The sequence below is a fragment of the Dreissena polymorpha genome, chromosome 2 (assembly GCF_020536995.1).
Source record: "Dreissena polymorpha isolate Duluth1 chromosome 2, UMN_Dpol_1.0, whole genome shotgun sequence".
Lineage (NCBI taxonomy): Eukaryota > Metazoa > Mollusca > Bivalvia > Myida > Dreissenidae > Dreissena > Dreissena polymorpha.
Genome location: NC_068356.1, coordinates 8409323 through 8431246, shown reverse-complemented (window position 1 = coordinate 8431246; position 21924 = coordinate 8409323). Strand labels below are relative to the sequence as shown.

The 21924-nt window shown below is 34.5% G+C and overlaps 2 protein-coding genes across 2 annotated transcripts in view; both read left to right on the top strand.

The window, feature by feature from the left end:
* The window catches only part of LOC127865788 (uncharacterized), a 230492-nt gene that overhangs the window by 176337 nt on the left and 32231 nt on the right, over positions 1-21924 (top strand). The gene's annotated exons all lie outside the window — the stretch shown is intronic.
* LOC127865785 (uncharacterized) lies at positions 7064-10929 on the top strand. Its single transcript, XM_052405746.1, has 3 exons — positions 7064-7243; positions 7374-7493; positions 9592-10929. Exons 1-3 carry the CDS (start codon positions 7120-7122, stop codon positions 10203-10205), a joined length of 858 nt encoding a protein of 285 aa, XP_052261706.1. The 5' UTR covers positions 7064-7119; the 3' UTR covers positions 10206-10929.

Genomic DNA, 21924 nt, shown 5'->3' with positions numbered 1-21924 from the left:
CAAACTTTTTTAAAGTATAATTTTACTAAGTTGAGAGCCATTACTCTGCTTTAAGATATTGAAAGCAAATGGAAAACCACAGGTGCACAAATTTACGTGTTAAGCAATAATCTTATTAAGTTTCAAGGGTGAAGGTCTTATACTTGTGTAGATATGCATATCACAAACTTTACTCAGACGCACAGAAGAACAGCAAACAGACGGACAAGGGTTTTTCTTTTGGGGGGGGGGGGCACAAAAATAGGCAACTTGTCATGGTGTTCTGCCCACCATAAGTGCATCTTAGCTAAATTATTTGAAAAATCCTTAAAGTATGCAGTCACAATATTTACTTACAGTAACTGAAGTTGTGTAGGTAGAATTGAAGCTGGTTTCAGTTGTGTACTTTCTTTGGTAAGTGTGTATTGTCAAATCAGTGATTTTGACGTAATCCCCAGTTCTGACGTCTTTGTTGGTGTTTCTCCACAAAGCCACTTTTACTTTGTCCACCGTTGCATCCTGTATGTAAATTGATCTCATCTTTGTCGGACTTTTCGACTTTCCTACCAGGATGTCACGCTCTTCTTCATCCTGTATAACATGATTACATACATATTGAGTTAATGGCAAAATGACAACAGCTGTCAGTAATGGTGTGCATGACTTGAAGGATATACAACATGCTGACCAATATTCCTGTTAAGTTGCATGTCTTTAGCTCAAGCATTTTGGAGGTTCACGCGACGCAGCATATTCGGACAGACACACCCACAGACAAGTTTCATTAAGAATGGACAATAAATGTAGCCACTAGAGTGTAAACAAGGTAAATGTTGACGCTGCATGATGCACGACAAACAAATGGCGATCACAATAGCTCACCATGAGTATGTTGTGCTCAGATGAGCTAAAAATGGAGTGTAAAAGGGTTAAGATTAGTCATTACGAGCTGTTTTAATGGAGAGTTAATTGTAAGGCCTAACAAAAATTATGTTTATTTCCTGTTACCGATCGACCGTCAGAGTTTACCCGTGACTGCAATTCTTTTATAAAAAAATCGCGAGTGGACAACAACGATATTGTTTGACACTATTTGGTCCCTATGTAGATCTTAAAAGGCCTGAAGTTTAAACCACGCCGCTATCTTTGAAAATGGCCGTCTGCTCAAGCGTAGTGGCTTAACAAGAAGGCAGAGCTGCCATTATCTTCCACCATTTTGGAATTAAGGGTAGGGGAAAAAATCCAATGACAAGGCAGAGTCATGTTTATATCTAATACAACCAGACTTGTTATAAAATGTTAATACATTTTAAACATTATTTCAAATTATTGTGATTTAATTTCCGGTAGTTTTTTTTATTATTTAATTATAAAAACCAATCGTTCCCTCGATGCGAAGCTTGACAGCTCTGCATTCATTTAAATGTAAATGTTTCTGTGTTTTATTAAATGAAATCGTAACCTCCAGTGTGAAACAGTACTTTATTATCACAAGAAGGTCAGTATGTGTTATATCTTGATTTGTTTTGTGCGGTAACCTCCAGTGTGAAACAGTACTTGATTATCACAAGATGGTCAGTATCTGTAATATCTGTAATATCTTGATTTGTTTTGTTTGTAACTTTCATTTAAATTATTTGAATCGTGTTGGTACAATATGAGTACGAACATCAAAAAATTCCGAACATTTTCGAACCAAATATAAAAAAATATCCAAACTTACTGACCCTCATTGTTTTAAGCGTGTAACCGGAAACATACATGTTTTTGTGTTCGGTTGTAAGGTTAATGTGCTAGTTACAAATGCATAAAATCACCATCCAAAATATGGCAGATGACTATTTTGTAACCATGTTTGAACAGGTTTAACATGTTGGTGCATATTCCAGAAAACTTTTCAGCAGGTGCACGTTTCGTTGCTAAGAAAATGATAAACAAAATTCGTCCGCTATGTTTATTCATTTAGTCCATCAAAACGCGGGGTTTTTGGGGGCGGAAGCCCCCGATACCAAGGAAATCGGAAAGAAAGGATTTTACTTACTTCTCACCAAAATGATCAAGATACAAGAGGTTTTACGCCTTTGTACAGCTGATCAACCGTGTCTTTGATTGTCGCAGTCGGCAGTCCATCGAGCCAGTGTCAACTTCTTATAAAATTATAATCGAAAAGTGGACACTAGTCACACTCTTTTTACACATTTCGCCGTAATCCAATACATTCAAATTACACAACCAAAAACCCCAACCGTCGTCACGTTTGCAGACATTTAAAAGAAAAAGAATACAAAAATTGCTAACAGTTGTATGTTGTTTTGCGTTTCATTAAAAGTAAACCAATCAAATGCCACTAATTGGTCACGTGATTAGAAACGTAGAACATCGTCATCAAAATGGAATTTCATTCATAAAACGGAAGTGAGATTCTCGCATGAATATGCAAACAATAATAAAAACTATGCCGTATCCAATGCTTAGGAATTTTGCTTTAATAATATTTTTTACACGTTTTATGACACTGTCATGTTATATAGTGATGTTATGTATTCATAATGCGAGTAATTGAGAACTTCTTTGCAGGGACCTATTTGTTTGTATAGGTCCCTCTTCTTTGATTGCGTATGAATGACCGCCAAGTGGTAAATCGGACTTTTCCAAATTCATTCATTCGCGGTTGTTTTGGCAGCCAGCCAAGTCAGCTCACTTCAAAAAAACGGTTTAACTACTTTGGCCTAGGGGCTTCGCCCCAGGCCAAAAAGGGTGCTATTAGTGATGTTAATAATTATAGAGGGATTACTTTAGTTAGTTGCTTTTCAAAATTATTTACCACGATTTTAAACAAGCGCATTGAAACGTTCTGCAATGAAAACACTATTATTTCGGATGCGCAGTTCGGATTTAGGAAAGGTTATTCAACTGTTGATGCCATTTCTATATTGATGTCGATTGTACAAAATTATTTAAATTAAAATAAACGCCTGTATGTTGTATATGTCGATATGTTTAAATGTTTTGATAGTATATACCGCAATTCATTATATTTGAAAATGTTTAAGTCTGGTATACAAGTAAAATTGCTTAGAATAGTTAAGGATATGTATGCAAATGTTAAGTCACGTGTTAAATCATGTTCTTCTTATTCAGATTATTTTAGTTATGCGGTTGGACTGAGGCAAGGGAAGGTAATGTCGCCAATTTTGTTTTCTTTATTTGTTGAGGATCTTGAACTTAGCCTACAAGACAACATTAACTCTGGTTTGAATATAGATGATATTGTGTTGATGTTACTATTCTTTGCTGATGACATGGCTATTTTAGGCAAGTCACCGGCTGAAGTCCAATCACATTTAGACAACTTATATGTATATTGCAATTCTTGGGGGCTTAATGTTAACACTGCAAAAACGAAGATTATGGTATTTCGGAAGAGGAGAGGGTTAAAAGATAACGAAAAATGGACATACAATGGTAATGAAATTGAAGTGGTTGATAACTTTAACTACTTAGGAACGGTTTTGAATTATACAGGAAATTTTAAATTAAACCAGGAACATTTAGTGGGTAAGGCCCTTAAGGCAATGAATGCATTATTGTTTAAATGCAATGATTATGACATAAAACCGAAAATATTTTGTCAGTTGTTTGACTCTTTTGTTGGCTCCATATTAAGTTATGCTTCAGAAGTATGGGGATTCAGAAAGTCAGATGATATTGAACGCATACATTTAAAATTTTGTAAACGATTGTTACAGGTTAAAATAAATACATGTAATGTAGCTGTTTATGGAGAATTAGGGAGATATCCATTGTATGTAAACAGGTTCGTTAAAATTATCAAATACTGGTTTAAAATTATTAACAATGAAAATATCATAAAGCAAACTGTTTACAAACAAGCTATAAATGATTGTAATAAAGGTTATACAAATTGGGTCTCAAATGTCAAGAACATGTTAAATAATTTTGGATTTGGTTATGTATTTGAAAATCCAAACGTTGTTAACGTTAATAGTTTTATTAGCGAGTTCAAATGTAGACTTGTTGATAATTTTAAACAGGACTGGTATGGTAAAATGAATAACAGTTCTGTATTAGATATGTATAAAGTCTTTAAAACCTCTTTTGAATATGAAGAATATTTGGACTTACTTCCTAAACGTTTGCGCCTATTTTTTGTTAGATTAAGAGTGTCTGCACACCCGTTGCGAATCCAAACTGGCAGATACGCTCAGAATAACATACCACGAAATGAACGTTATTGTTTATGTTGTAATGAATCTGATTTAGAAGATGAATACCATTTTATATGTATATGCCGCTGCTTCACTGATTTAAGAAAAAGATATATAAGCCGTATATTTTATATCAACCCATCTGTGTATAAATTCCACAGTTTATTAGTTTCATGTGACAAAACAGTTATTTCTAATGTATGTAAATATATCAAAGAAGCTTTTGTTTTAAGAAATACCTTGCTTAATAATGTTGTTTAATAAATTTCAGTACCGCCTTGACAGAACCTTAGTGTTCTTTCGATTGATTGTGTTTATTTGTATTTGTATTCTTACATGACTATTTCTATGTTATGTAATGTTATGTTGTTACACCTATTTACGTGACATAAAGCATGTGTATATATAAGTTTGAAGACGATGTACTTTTGTATAAGTCTGAATAAACTGTCTGTCTGTCTGTCTGTCTGCAGTGGCATTATATCTAGCGGACACAATGCCATTGTGTTAACCGTGTTACCAACTCAAATATGGACATGTCCGTATTTTTTGTAATTATAAACATAGAATGATAAATAATCACACATGTACAAGCTCATATCATTAGGAACAATGACTGCTTCAGTGAACGTCGTTGGAAATATTAGACGAACGCTGTGGGCACACGAAAAACATTCAGTTCAATATTCTTATTGATCGGTTATTAAAGGGACAGTCAACCAGATTAACGAAAAAAGAAAAGTTCTAAAATACCCAATTTTTTACAATTATTAATTTATATTGATTAAAATATCACGACTGGTATATTACATTACTTGAAAACTGATGTTATGTTTTCAAATTTTCAGTATATTCGGTAATACAATTTTACTGAGTATGTCTACCAGGTAACTACCAGTTAACTATTAATAACGAAAGTAGATCATCATCGTCACGTGGTAAACACAGGAATGCAAATTGCGCATGCATATATTGTGTAATGTATATAATTGTATATATTTTATATATAAAATGATCAATCGACTTGCGTTATTTATAGTTACCTGGTAGACATACTCAGTAAAATTGTATTACCGAATATACTTAAAATATGAAAACTTAACAACATATTTCAAGTAATGTTAGAATCTAAATACCAGTCGTGATATTTTAATCAATATAAAATAATAATAGTATAAAAATACGGTATTTTAGAACTTTCTTTTTTTGTCAATCTGGTTGACTGTCCCTTTAAGTTAAATAATACTCTAATTTTCATAATGAAATTATATAAAATGTGTAAAAAAACGTATTATATATATATTTCAATATAAATTAAAATAAAAGTTAAGAAGAACATGTGTCGAAAATGCGAAATAAGCCAGATATTTAATTCTGAAATTGAAAACGGCTGTACAGCCGAATTCGCCAGCATGTATACCATACATGTACGATGTGAATCTAAACTTAGTTTAACGGTTTGAGTTCCTGCAACAATATCTATTCATACGACACACGAACACTAACTCCAATCCTAATACAAAGACGAATGCTTCGGTTATTGTAGGAAAATATGTACGTCACAATCGGCTCGGGGCGCTAATTTGTCTTTGCTGCATTTTATGAAATTCGGCTTTAATGTATAATTTTTCTTGTCTATTTTGTGTTATTGTAACATATTTTATAAATATATTACAATTAAACACATAAAAAAGATCGTATATAACCGCTTTAATGAATGGCAATTATTTTTTTTGTTTTGATTTGGTTATTTTACAAATCGGGCTAACTGCTTTGATGTTCATTCATAGTTTTTAAAATTAAAAAAAGACTCAAAAATGAAGAATTACTTTGCTATATGAAACTAAATCATTTTCTTAAAGCGTGACAACATCGAGGCAGCAACACCCGAATTAAATTACACAAGAAACCTAACGACTCCCTTTGTTGACACTTTTGTGAACGAAATGGACACCCAATTCAGTGATTTGCAGACTAAGGCAGCCATGGGATTGAAGTTTATACCTGAACAAATGTGCTCCTCTCCTGTCAGTGCCCTTGAATGGTTCAATGATGATCTCCCTTCCCCTCAGTCCCTCCCTGCCGAGTTGCACTTTATATGGCAGGCTAGGTGGAAAGGTGTACCCAACCCACCTACTTCCCTTCAGGGCTCTGTTGCGCATTGTGATTCCCAGCTGTACCCCACCATTAACACTGTTTTGTCCATATCATGTGTGTTCCCTGTCACATCATGCGAGTGTGAAAGGAGTATCAGTGCCCAAGGACTTGTTAAGACAAAACTAAGATCATCAATGGGTCAGGACAGGTTGTCCGCTGTGTGCCTGCTTTCCATTCATAGGGACATGGACATAAACATTTTAATGTTGTACCTAAGTTGACCTAGTAGGATATCCAACAAGGTTAAATAGGAGGTCCACCCATCTAACTCCGTTAAAAAAAGTTATTGATAAAGATAATGTCTCCCACCACTTTAGTGGTTTGAGAGACATTTGATTTACCCCTGTGTGTATGTCTGTCCGTGTGTCTGTCACACTTGATGTGTGAACTCAAATTCTTATTTGTTTCACATGCACTTTTATCATGCAAAATGCTGATTAGATAGCAGGAAATCGCATCATTTCAAGGTGCCATTAAAAAAAAATCGACAACGGAAGGGGACACCCCTCCCGCACCCTCCCCTGTTGAGCCCCCCCCCTCTGAAAATTTTCTGTATACGCCTCTGTCATCTCATGCAGTTAAGCTGTGACATGTGTAAATAACACATTTGGTTTATCACCGAGATGCTAAACACAAAAGCACTATTTATCAATACATGAAACTTGATTCTATGCGCTGTACATGATACAAATCCGCAAAGCAGTATATTGTTATACTATTGATGTGAAATAGTTTATTTTGAAATTCTTCACTCATGGATACACGCGAAAGACTTCTTCGTGAACTGCAAGTAAAATTACACGAACTTAGAAGAATAGCGAAAGATGTTGTTCAGAGTTTAAAAGATGTCGCCAAAGAGTTTCAGAACCATTTTAAAAGTAAGATTTAATATATTTTTATTGTAATGCTTGTCGTTCAGTTACTAGTTAAAGAACATTACGTTAGTTATGAAAAACGTTTGTTTTTCACTCACACTTTGCCATATTCACAGTGTATTACATTTATCAGACTGCCACATTGCGACAATGGCTGGATCGTGTGCTGGAGTCGTAGGTGGGGTGATGGCTGCAGTGGGCATGGGAATGGCTCTTTTCACGGGTGGCGCATCATTGGGACTAACAGCTGCTGGTAGGTAGACATATCAAAGACCTATAGAATACACACATTGGACACTGTCGTCTTCGCTATAGCGATATGCGATAATATCTAACGGCGGACGCGAGTCACGTGACATTGATTTTGGAGATGCCGTTGTACCAGTAGATTCTTCTCTGTTCCAGCTACTGTCGGCCATTTTGTTTTAAAGCAATCAATTATGGGCAAAGTCGGTCGCCGCAAACAGACATATTGAATATTTTTTTGTGTAAATAAAAATAAGTTTTTATTTTTTTTTGTTGATAATGCTTCAGGTTTTGGTTGTTATTATTCTTATGTATTATTAATTTATCGGAATTTGAAAGAGAACAGTGGATTTGTTCATTTTCGATAATTTTTTGAAAAATTGAAAGGCCCAAACGATTTTCAAAAACTTCTTCATTTCTCATCACAGATTAATTGAGTAAGATGGTTATGCTAGGTGAGATGTTAATCTAGGTATGATTTATAAAAAGTAGACGAAAATAAGGCATTTTAAAGGATTTTGCCTTTGTACAATTTTATACTGTTATTTCATTCAATCATTTTCACACCTGTCGCCAAAGTGGTTTGTTTCTTTTTTTTAACTTTTCTATTTCTCATTCTAAATCGTTGAAGTATGATTTTTATGCTAGGAGAGATGTTAATCTAAGTATAAATTACAAAAACGTAGAAGAAAATGTTCACTTTAAAGGATTTGGCCTTATACAATGTTGGTACAATTTTAAGCTCTTTTCCTCTGTTGTACACGATTGCTGTCAAACGTGTTTATGTTCTTTTTGATAAACTTTTTCATTTTTCATCCCAAATAGATAAAGTCAGATTTTTATGCTTGGTGATATGTTTATCTAGGTTTGAATTAAACAAACTGGAGGAAAATGTTCATTTTAAAGGATTTTGGCCTTGTACAAAGTTGGTACAATTTTTAGCTCTTATACCCTATTGTACACACCTGTCGCCAAACGTGCTTTGGTTCATTGTAAAAACCTTTGTCATTTTTCCTACAAACATAACATAATCTTCAGTTCGCTAATTGATCCGACAATTAACACGCGCGTGAAATGTTTGTTGTTTTTTTTCTTTTCGCGAAATCCTAGTCCATGACACTTAGAGCTTTTATTAATTGCCAATAGAAAAAAAAACAAGGTTACAAACACAACTTTAATAACCTATAACTCATGAATAAGATCTAAATAAAAAATAGAGAATTAAAAAATTGAAAAAATCCACAGAATCAATATTGAAATAAGACTAACTGAAACCGTTTTTGGATCGAACGATCTAAGCATTTATTATACTGTAATGTTGTTTTTATCAGAGACCTCGATCTATGTGTCCACATATATCTATCTGTTTTAAAATAATATTATTTTATAAGGTTTTATATGTTTGAATTAAAAATGTATACAAGAAAATTTTATCAGCAAAAGCCTTTCAATAAATTATTCAACGGCTTTCTCGCCGCGATTTGGAAATTCTTATAGCGCTTTTACTTCAACGATCGCGGCATTATAAATTCTTATTTTAGGTTAATAGAATCGATATTTTGTAAAAGCATAATTACTCATGTTTCTATTAAACTTTATTTTATAAAAATCGGATCATTATTGACCAAGTTACAGCCGCCTTTCTATAGCGCCGTAACATTTTCGCATAACTTTGCTCGATAATCGTAGCCGTTGCTACTGGACACGTCGCTATCTTATCGCAATCGTGATACATTGGCTATCGTCGGACTCCTCCGATTGATTTACGGAATAAATCGTCTGCTGATCCAAAGTGTTCTTATCAGTTTATCGACCACGTGACCCCGCCGCGAGATAGCCCGATAGGCGCGAAGTTTCCAATCTGTGTATTCTATAGGTCTTTGGACATATGAACAAAACAATCGTCCATCCAAATCACAATGTAGTTTTCTTTGTTGATCTGTTATCTAATAAACAAAAATATGCATCACCCATTTTGACATCAAGACACTTGCTCAACAAGCGTCATATAAACATATAGATGTTTGCTTTTGTTTTGAGTGGTAGTTTTAATTTTTGTTGTGATACAAAGTATTTAATAACTCATTTTAATCGATTAATTTAAGGAATAGCCATTGGTTCAACTGGCGGCGCTGTTACAGTGGGTACCTCGATTGTAGAAAGTTTCTTACGAAGCGAATCATACAATAAGGCAGAGAAGCACCTGAAAGACTTTGAAAAAACGCGCAGCGATATCTTGTCAATCTGCGATCATCTTATTGATACATTGGGGAAGGAAGGACTGGAGGAAAAATTTCTGTTGTTGGCAACATTTCTGACACGTCTAGTAGGAGGAAAAGCAGGCATTAGCATCGCGGATGCTTGTGAGTTGATACATAATACTGCATCTTTAATTCAACAAGGTGGAGAACCAGCTGTTAAATTTGCATTGGAATCCGCTGGGGCGGCGGGAAGAGTAACTTCAGCTGTGGTGGCGAGGATCGCAGCCTCGACTTCTAAAGTAATCCACGTGGCGGGTGGAGTGGTCGGGATAGCACTGATTCCTATCGATATCGCGTTCCTTATAAATTCAGTGATGTCCGTTTCCTCAAACAAACAGTCAGAAACAGCTAAAAAAATTACTGAAATGGCAGAAAAGTTGCTCGAAATGTCTCCAAGTGAAAGAGAAATCGATGATATGATAAATGATACTATTGAAAGCTTCCTTATCAGGTTGTAAATTTTAGGTAAAAAATCAACACTCATAAAACCTAATATAACAACTTTATTTGTGTAGGTAAAACATATATGATAATTCCAAATTGCAGTGTTTTTCTGGATTAATCATTCGTCTTATGTTCAGTTCATAAGTTATATGTTTCAATATGATATATTGTATTGTCGGATATTGGACGAGTAGATATGGACATCGACAATACCGTTATGCCCTGTTAAAATTGCGATTCTCTACCATGTTATGTTTCTGCACGATATCTTGACTGTCAAGACTTCATCTGAACTATAGTTTGTGGAAGTTTGAAAATTATCGAGTGGGCCAGATGTTGGTGTTTTTGTTATTCACGTTGTAAGGATTTATGATGCTTATGTTTTTCTTTTTTGATTATTGTTCTTTGCTTTAATTTTTGCGTTGATCTTGTACTGCCTTTTTTAAGTTGTTATCTGTATTGTTATTAATCATGTTGTTATTAGTTGTTTGGTGGTTCGTAGTGTTGTTGTTGTAAGTGGTATTGTGATTTATTGACAAATATTCAAACTTTGCCGAACAAAAATGAATACGTACGGAAAAATCGAGCTATTCATGGTCTTTAAATTTGCTAAATCTTCTTAAACCATATACATTACAGTTATAATCTTTGTTTAAATAAGTTTAGCTGTCGCATACAAATGCGCATTTTGGCGTAAGATCGGGTGTAATTGTCATAATCAGGGTTTTCCTACGAACACCTAATGTCCTAATATATCTCTTAGATCATTATGTTATATCGAGTTTCAAAATATGTTAACGATGCAGATAACCTATGGGGGGTTATAGGATAAAGACAGTCGATTGAATTAAATACACTCAAAATGCAGAATACCATCCTTTGATCAGTGATTGAAATAAAAATGACTGTTTTTCGCAAAACAAACTTGTTTAAATCAACATTCATTTCTAATGTGTTTATGACGGATTTGTCTGTAAAAGATACGTAAACAATGTAACTATCCACAATTTGCTTCTGAAATATTGATATAAAATGTTAGTACTACTCGTTAACAGAAATATCCATTGCACCGTACAAGCCAGCTAGTGTGGTATTTTTGCATTTTCGAACAATTTCATATAGGTTTTTATTCAATAATGTTCTTATCAAATTATTCAGGAAATCATAATAAACACCAGAGTACTCAAGTGTACGAAAGATAAAGAGGGAAGAGGACAACGACAACGAGCGAGGCATGGTATAGGGGAGATAACCCTGGGTTATGGTTAGGGTTAAGGTTAGGGGTCGGGTTAGGGTTAAGGTTAAGACTAACCCTAACCCAAAACCGAACCTAACCCTACCATACCCCTTACCCTAACCCTGTAACCGACCCCATGCGCATTACAATACCATGCCTCGCTTGTTGTCGTTGTCCTCTTCCCAGATGAAGATCTCTAATATTTTTCACTGACTTATACCTCAGCCATAAATAGAGACCGATCACCGTCCGATCATTGTACGTGGCAAACATCAAGGTATTTTACAGGGACTTATACATCGGCCGGAAACCGTCTGATGGCCGGAGGGCCCCCGCACATTGACTGACGGACGCCGGACAAAGCTCGTCATGATACACGTCCAACGAATCCGATGTCGGGCGATCGCCGGGCGATAACCGTGCGTTGATCGCACGATCTTCTTTCGATCCAAACTCGATTCCTTTTAGGGCTCGTCGTCGGGCATAATTTTTAGTGATACTTAAAATTACTCAAGACGCCGCCCGATGCTTCAAAATGACCCTGTGGCCGTGCGATCATCGGCCGTGCGCCAGCCCGATGATCGGAAAAATACGTAGTCTGCTTATCGGTCTCTATTTGTGACTGAGGTATTAAACTGAGTCACTCATCGGACGGCGGACGGCTCCGACGTTTCCAGTCTTTCCGATGCCTGGAAATAGGACACATCTTCCGACGACCGGATTATTAGTGATTGAAGCATTACCAATCTCAAAACTAACCATTTAGACGGTTGAGCTAAACGTAAATGTTTATAATTGTTATATGTTATTAAAAACAATTGGAGGCATACATTATGTTCACGTGATTAAATATTAAATTTTGATAACGTGTATTTGAACGTGTAAAAAAATTAATTGAGAGTACAGTGAGCCCATTTTGAGAATTTTGAGAGAAAGAGAAGCGTCATTTTTAAACGACATTTGTGGCGTACAGCATAAAAAGGGACAATATAAATGCTTATTTTGTTTAACTGAAAAGTATTATAGCAATAATTATTTCTCTACGAACAATCGTAAAGTATGATGCATTGTCAGCATTTAAAAAAGGGTGTTGCTATAGGGTATGTAATTTCCGAAGTTGTGTTTATCGAAACTTCTACAAGAGAGAGCATCCGAACTAGAACGTGAACACTTTATCGTAAACACATGTGATAAAACCATGGACATGGCGCCACTCCTTTGAAAACTGATTTCATATATTGGTCGTTAATTTAAGGAGAGGGAGTGACCAATTATCAATGAAGTCGATCCATATCAAAAGTACAAGACAAGCACACACGCACACACACACACACACACGCGCACACACCCGCACATGCATACACCAATTAACACAACAGGAATCACGGTCAATGCAAAACAAATTATTGTTTTTATGCGATAGGACCATATGAAACACTTTTTCCTTTTTTTCTTTTCATTTTACCAAGGCGTTGACTAGTATATAAGTCAAGTCTTTGTGACGGTGATCGACAAACAAAAATATCGATTCTAGATCGACTTAAAATATAGAAGATTGAAAAAGTCATAAAAACTCATGCATTTGCAGACATTTCATACGCCTTTTTAAATTGCAATTTTAACGTTTTATAGGAGCTGGCATTTGTGGGTTTGGAAGCTTAGTCACGGGTGGGTCTGCAATAGTAGAGTTTATGCAGCAAATGAAAGCGAAAAGAACAGCAGATGGGCAAATAAATATATACGACCAAACACGCAGAAATATTTCAAATATTTTAAAGGAATCTGCGAAAATATCTGAAAGACTTCAACCGGAGCGCATTGAATCACATCCCCCCCCCCCGCAGGTCAAGTTTCTATAGCATGCTTGGATGGTTGAAAGTAGGCTTGTCCGTTGTTTGCTTTCTAATTGGCACTGTTGTCAGACAGAAGTTTCGCGTATGGTTTGCAATTTACAATGCTGTTACTACTTTTCAAGAAAGGAAAGAAATAGTCATTGCTTCATGTGCAACCGGGTGCCCAATTATAGCAGCTTCGATACAGGCGACTACTGAACCTGGCACGGGTTTCCATATTGCAGGCGGATTGCTAGGTTTCGCCATGATTCCACTTAACATAGGGTTCTTGCAGTACTACTACAATGCTCTTTCAACAGACGAGTGACCTGATACCTCTCGACAAATACGCGAGACTGCTGACAAGCTGCTGAAAAAAGGTCCAGATAAAAACGAAATAACAAGAATGATCGATGAAACTGTTAGGATTATAAACACTGAAATGTAATGCTAAATTATAGTTTTACAACAAACTTATGTATCAAAATTATTTAAGATATTGTATTATGTTTTGAAAAATGGTTTGTTATTACTATGAATATTTAAATTATGACTACCTTAATAACTTAAGTTATCCGAACTCGCTCAACTCGTGACTCTAAATTTCCGGACAGTAGTGTTTTCATCCATAATAAATGGCTCTAAATGTTCGGACAGTACATTTAATACCAGATTTCTGCTCGTTTTTTGCGTAAATATCTGGTGACACTTAATCGAGCGTTATTACGACCGGAATAAGGTCATAAAACCTGGCAGATTAATGCCGGGGGCCATGGACAAAACTTTTTCGTTATTCAGTAAATAACACTAAAACCGGTTATTTACCACGGTTTCACCCGACAGCATTTGATATAACAGCGTATTAAGGAAGAAGCATGTTGAATATAACAAAACTTCTGATAGACAAACAAAGAATTCATAGTTTGCAAAACATTATTGCATTAATTACATGTCCATATTAGAGATTATCGGTACTGCAAATGCTTAATTTTGCTAACGTGGTTCAAGGTACAGCATTGAAGTAACTTTCTGTAAAATTAACATATGAAATTATTTTTAATACAGTGTAAACATATGCACAAGTATTTCATTCTATACGGCGTGGTATTTTACAAGCCCTTAATATTAATAGTTGGACGCTATACATATTGCATCCGATTGCCAATGCAATAATTATAGTGTCTCACAATTTTCCGACACGTTCATTGTTTGTCTCTAAATTATCGGACAGCTTTATTTTCTTATATTTTCCGTATCTATACTTTTGCACCCCAGGACACCCGAAACCTTGTGAGAAGTGTAAAACCGTTGGAGCAGTGTTCGGTATGTTACCATAAACGTACATAGGGTAAGTACATTGGAAAAATTAATATTGTCCAAGTTCATTTTTAAAAACTGTGTATTAACATTGATAACAAAGGTATTGGCCTACATTTAGAAAAAAATCCCGACAAATTTTCTTAAAAAATGAGCGAAATGTGGCTCCCTGAAGTAGAAGATCGGGTAATATGGGACAGGTTCAGGCATTTAGGGGAGAAAAAACTGCTTTAATTTGCAAGCCACTACAATAATTAAAGGATTTATACAAACTTACACATGTCTGCCATAACCTCTCGGCAGGGCTTCTCCAGAAAACTATTTATTGTGCAAATTGCGTTTGTAACGACCATGTTGGGAAAACATGGATACCATCTGGAGAAGACCAGGAAACCTTATTAGCTGTGCATTTATATTTCGTTTTTGGTGACAAAAACCTAATCTCCAGCCATTTTGTTGCAATTTCGTTGCTTTGTAGAGGCCTATAGTAAGAGTATGTGGGTACATATGCATACACTTGTACTTTTAATGCTTTATTATACATTATATGATAATCTTTGCATTTCATCCAACATCATTTCAGAAAATCGAATCCTTTGTCTGATATATAACCAAGCTTATGCACTAATAAAGTGTTTTTTATGTCATTGTGATAATTTTTCTTGTTTAGTATAAGTTCTCTTCAATACCTTTGTTAACATGCTTAACTAGTGCAGTGTTACCTTGCACGCTTAGGTATCAGCCAATCATTGTATATTTCAAAGTCATGTGATATGTTAATCCAATCGGAATGCTCCCAAATTCTTTCCAGTAATATTTCGGCGTGTGCAGTAACACCGCCAAGCTTACGCTTCAAAACCACCACCTCCCCAACCTCCGCCACTTATCATTTTATTATGTATTTTATTATGTTTGTTTACAGGCGGTTCTCTCGCCCTTTATGGCATTCTGTACATAACTTGTATGTTTACATTTACTATTTTTGTTTGATATGAATGTACAGGAAGTTCTCTATCGCCCATTATGGCATTCTGTACATTACTTGTATGTTTACATATACCAATATGTTTTGTTTTTATATGAATGTACATATTTTATACACTATTGTGTTTGTATTATATTCATTGTTCTAGGGCATCCAGTTTTAAATGCCCTCACTTTTATGGCATTTGTAATAAATGCCATTTTTCAATCTCAATACTGTGTCGGTTGTTTATTTCATGCCATATTAGTTTCAATCGGACCTATATGACTCACATTTTAGGAACATTACATAAAATGTGGTTAGGCTATATCCACTTAAGATATGTAAAGCTGATTAATTACTACCTCGTTCGCCAGTTTGTGCTAAAATTTCACTGTATCACAATGCTAGTGTTGCCCCCCCCCCCCCCCCCACACACACACACACTCACACACATACACATTATTATACCCTCCACAAACTCTGTTTAGGGGGCCATATAGGAATCAGTTTGTCTCGTATGTCCCTTTCCCAGTACGTCACGTCCGTCCCGATTTTTTGTCCGTCCGTCCGTCCCGATTAATTTTTATGAAATAACTTTTGAACAAATAAACATACAACCTTAAAACGTCATAAGTCGATGCACCCATATGACCTTTATATATTCACTTCACCCTCATTTAGGTCACTAGGTCAAAGGTCAAGGTCACTGTCATCTCTAATAGAAAACTCTAACATAGGCTCCAGAATTGAATTGCTTCCACCTTCAGCCTGCAAATTTTATGTGTAGGTGCACCTTGTTTACTTTTACACGTCACGCCCTGTGTTGGGTCACTAGGTCAAAGGTTAGTGTGATCTCTTATAGAAAACTTTATCATTGACTGTAAAAAGGAAGTGCTTCCACATAAAGTCTTCAAAATGCATATGTTGATGCATTTCTATGAATTATACAGGTCAAATCCAGTGTCAGAACTAAAAGAAAACTTTAATGTTGGCTTCAGAACAAAAATGCTTCCATTTACAACCTTCAGACTACCTACTGCGATCATCACTACCACCTACTTTAAAACTGTGACTAATTTAATATTATACATACAACCCCCATATACACTTATTAAGACATCATTCTATGTACCAAACCAATTAATTTATGTGACAAAGCGGTCAAGTCTTTCTTTAAATTTTCCAAAAATGTGTTGGTAAAGAGAAATAATACTCGAGAATGTTGAAAAGGCACATTTTTTTATAATACATAAGGCATTTAAAAGTACATTTGTATGCACATGCGCCCACATGCACTTACTATATGCCTCTACAAAGCAACAAAATTGCAACAAAATGGTTGGAAATTAGGTTTTTCGTCACCAAAAAGAATGATAAAGTCACTGCTCATAAAAAGGTTTCCTGGTCTTTTCCAGATGGTATCCATGTTTTCCCAACCTGGTCATTAAAAACGCTAATTTCTCCACAAGAAATAGTTTTCTGGAGAAGCCCTGCTGAGACGTCAAGGCAGACATGTGTAAGTTTGTATAAATTCTTTAATTATTGTAGTGCCTTGCAAATTAAAGCAGTTTTCTCCCCTAAATGCCTGAACATGGCCAATTTTACCCGATCTTCTACTATAGGGAGCCACATTTTGCTCATTTTTTTTAAATTTGTCAGGATTTTTTCTACATTTAGAACAATACTTTTGTTATAAATTTTTATACACAGTTGTTTAAAAGTGGACTTGGAAAATTTTATTTTTTCCAATTTACTAACCTTATGTAAGTTCATGGTAAAATACCGAACACTGCTCCAATGGTTTTACACTGCTCACAAGGTTTCGGGTTTCCTGGGGTGTTTCGGACACAAACAAAATCATTATTTGTAAGTACCCAAACACTTAGAGAAATTACGGTAAGTGTTATATACATTTATATTAATAATGGCACAGTTTACATTTATATTAAGATTTTAAAATGCCATTAATTTGTGTAATTCACAACTGAAAATAAAATGGAATACTTAACCCGCTTCTGTAACTGTTTTAGAAAAGTCGTAAGATAGATTTGTTTTGTCTTCCAGAAAAGTGTTTATACAACTTTTACCAGTGTTTTCAATCAAGGATATGCTATCATAATATGTTTTGTTATTGTTTGAATATGTACAGTTCTACGTTGTTGTTAATTTCTTCTATGTATACTAATTTTAGATTTTGTAATACATCATATTTTCCAGGAATGAGCTTTGAATGCAGGACATGTTGTTTGATTTTATCCTCTATTCGATCTTTGTTTTTATTAACATGTTAAATGTCTGGAAGTAACTTGCTTGTATAAAAAATTGACTGAAATATCAATAATCGCTTATGCTTTAATCGTTCAAACAATCAACAAACCTTATGCTTTTTGCAAACCAATCTTGTTAAACAGTTATTGCTTATGTTTTTATTTTTTCATATGCTTGTTTGCTTGTGATTTTTTCATCTAACTGACTTGTTACTAAATTTCGCGCCAAAAGTGTGCGATGTAAAAGCATATTTTTACAAATGTTGTAGGGTTATTCTTCCGACCTTTAAAGAAACATTTTTAAATATTTTGGTATGTGTTGAAGTGTGTCATTATATGTTTTAAATTGATAAATGTAAATATTTTAACAAAAAAACTACAGTGAAAAACAAGAACAAAATTAAAAAGAAAAGAATCCGCAATTGGGCTCGAAACCTTGGAGTAAAAGTCTCACATTTTAACCATTCGGCCATCCATGCCCTTACACATAGTGGTGTTTTTCATACTTTTTATAAGCATTACTCGTAGTTGACAGGCAATATAACAATAACAACAGAAATCTCCAAATTGCCGAATTGTTTCGCGTTTGTAACGCTTTATAATTTTCAGGAATTTAACTCGTCAAAAGATGCATATAATGGATATGTCAGTGCATGGTAAATGTTCAGAATTACTATTTCCTCTCAAATATCATAACTTTAAAGGAAAAATGCGAATCTGAAACATTTGTTTTTCAATTTTGTAAATTTCCCAAAACGTGAAAAGTCCCTTTATTTTTATGTTAGATGAGTGATGCTTCGTCACTTGATACCATTATACAAAAAAAGCTTTATGTATTTTTAAACGTTTATATTATTTCTCTATATTTTTGGCATTTATATGATCCTTTAATAAGAATATACTTGGGAGTGAGTATCTGCGACATCCCATCAACTTACATGAAGATAATTGTCTGGTTACGAGCACAGCTTTTATCAAATTCTTGCCGCTATCATCCACAACGTAAGGACAGTCGATACACATATTATTGTTAATGCGATAAAAAGTTATCTTATATTTTCTTTGTTTTGGTAAACTTGTTTGTAACTGTTTCTCCAAAAGAAAAATTTATGTAACACATTCGGTGCCCCAGATAATATAATATTTGATAGATCATCTACAATACTATATAACACAAACGTAATATACTGGTTAGTTAGAGTTACACGATGTGAAACAAATAATAATTCCTGTGAGATGCATAATGAACACGTATTCTTTTTTGTATGGATATTATTCACTTTGAAAAAGTATCTTTACTTTGAGATATATACAAATTGGGAAACCACACATGTATGTAGTCACGATATACCACGTGTCAGATACGTTTATGTTATTGATTTTGTTCTTAGAATTTCAAGTGAAAAATGTTAATATAAAGTATGATAAAACCCTGTTTATAAAGTATTCTTTGATAAATCCCCTTTATCAACTTATGTCTATACGAATATTTGTCGCCATGTATCATACTTAATCACGAAATTAAAGATGCCTTTTCACGTTTCGGTAAATTGACATTTTTGCAGATTTGCAAATGTTCGTTTTTGTTATGATATTTGTTCCTAACAGTAAAACTGAACATGCTCTTAAATATCCATTATATGCATCTTTTGACGATTTAAAACATGACAATTATAAAGCATAATTGCAACGCGAAACGATTGAATAATTTTGAGAGTTCTGTTGTTGTCGTTATATTGTGACACTACGAGAATTGCTTACATACATTATAAAATAGATCATTATTTGTATAAGAACGGATGGCCGAGTGGTTTAGGTGTTATACTGTAACTCGAGTGGTCAGTGGTTCGAGCCCAGTTGAGGGTTACTAATTTCTTTCTTAATTTTCATTCTTGTATATTACTGGAGTTTTTAAGAGCCAATATTTCCATTGATCAATATAAAGCATTTATTGACAAACATTAATATCTGCCAAAATCTGTGAACAGACTCCTTTAAGATAATTAGTAGAATATTTAAAAGGTTCAATCACTTCTAATACTTGCTAATGATATATAAAATTAAATTGGTAAACATGTTTTAATGTCTTAACGTTGTATCCTCTTTAATCCGATTTTCGCCTCGTCAGTCTATGACCCAAGTTGCCTGTCATATATTGTCTTGACGGAACTCCTCAAACCCTCCAGGCATGGGAGCTGGTCATATTGGTACAGTCGTTGTTAATCTAATCTAAACGTGTGCTTATCAACATTATATTTGCCATTCAAAATTTTCAATTCACCACCATTAACATTTCGAAATAAAGAGATAAGAAAACATTGAATACCCATTATTAATCCTGTTTTGAATACTCTTCCATCTGACATCATTGACTGTTTAAATGTACAATATTACGATGTGTTCATCTTGGTTGCGAACACACTTCTATGTTTCCGTTTTGTGACGGCTACCTATTGTAAATAATGTCCACGCCACGCTGAAAATATAACATATTAAATATATTAATATATATATTTATTTATATAATATTAATATATAAATATTAAAATATAATATCAATGTTTCAACTAGGGTAAAATTTGCTGAAAAATATGACGTCCCTTGTTATTATTTCGATTATGTCGGCCAGTAGCAGCCCTTCCAAATAACATTTGAAGTTAATTAAACATTTATTATTATCCAGCAACGCGTTGTTATGTTTTATTTGTTATCCATATGAAAAATCAGAAAATGATACGGATATAAACCGTCTGAAAAGTTATAAGAAGACCAAATTCAAAAGCATTTACTAAACAGAAAATGCATTCGCTTTCGATTTAAAACCGAAAACTTTAATGTGAAAATGTTACACATTTTCACACACTCAAGCGGTCGTAACAAAATTTAGTTTATTAGTTTAGATGCGAAAAATATTTCAAAATATAACAATATCTTTTAAATAATAATATATACATATATATTTAAGCAATAGCTTAATATAAAAACAATTTATACATGATAATAATATTTTTGTGCATTCAATGGTAGCCTTTCGACTTTGCTGAAAACTACGGAATCCGGATATAATCTATATAATCTTTAATCTCGCACTCCTTTCATCAAAAGCGATACTAGACACACGAAGCGATACTTGACATTTTTCTTGACAGTCGCGGCGACGCACTATATTTTTCTTGACAATCGCGGCGACGCACGATATTTTTCTTGACAGTCGCGGCTACGCACGATATATTTAACACGATATATCGCCCTTGTGTAGGTAGCCCAAAATGCGATATATCATGTTAAATATATCCTGCGTCGCCGCGACTGTCGAGAAAACTATCTTGCGTTCAAAGGGCGACACTAGACACACGAAGCGATACACGATATTTTGCGCGACAGTCGCGGCGACGCACGATATATATTTTTCAAATATCGCCCATATTATCCGAATCTCGTGTATCGCGGTCAAATTTCAGACCGCGACACTAGACACACGAAGCGATTCTCGATATTTTGCGCGACAGTCGTTGCGACGCACGATATTTGTACTGTTCAAATATCAATGTAATGATATCGCCTGTCCTCTGACAGGTTTTTTAAACGGTGTATAATAATGTTTAACCATTTATTATTAATATTGCTGTCATCGACATACTTATAATAGATTATTCTAGCATTAGTAAACCGAGAACAGTTTAATTTATTTTATGAAAATCGCTGCACAATTGATGAAATTATGTCTGTTCAAAGCGATGCATCCAGGTTTCGGGTGATTTTGAGTTGAATACCTTGTTATATATATATATTGTAGTGAATTTTTTTCTTCAGAAAAGTTGATTTTTTGTTAAAATATGATTATTTATCATTCAAAATGCTGTTTTCACTAATTAATATCATAGCCACACGCTAACCACATGTGAACCAGGCCCCGTCACAAATGAGCTGTATTTAAATAAAATCACCATTTTGGAACGAGGTATTACGCGTTTTGGCAAGTTTCACGGAATAAATGCGTTTGTCTCATGAATTAAAGGAGCATTACGAGTTTCTTAAGAAAAAAACCCTGATTTTTCAGAGGAAAATAAAAAAAATCGTAAAAAAATCGTCTTGAGCATCTCAATTCGCAAC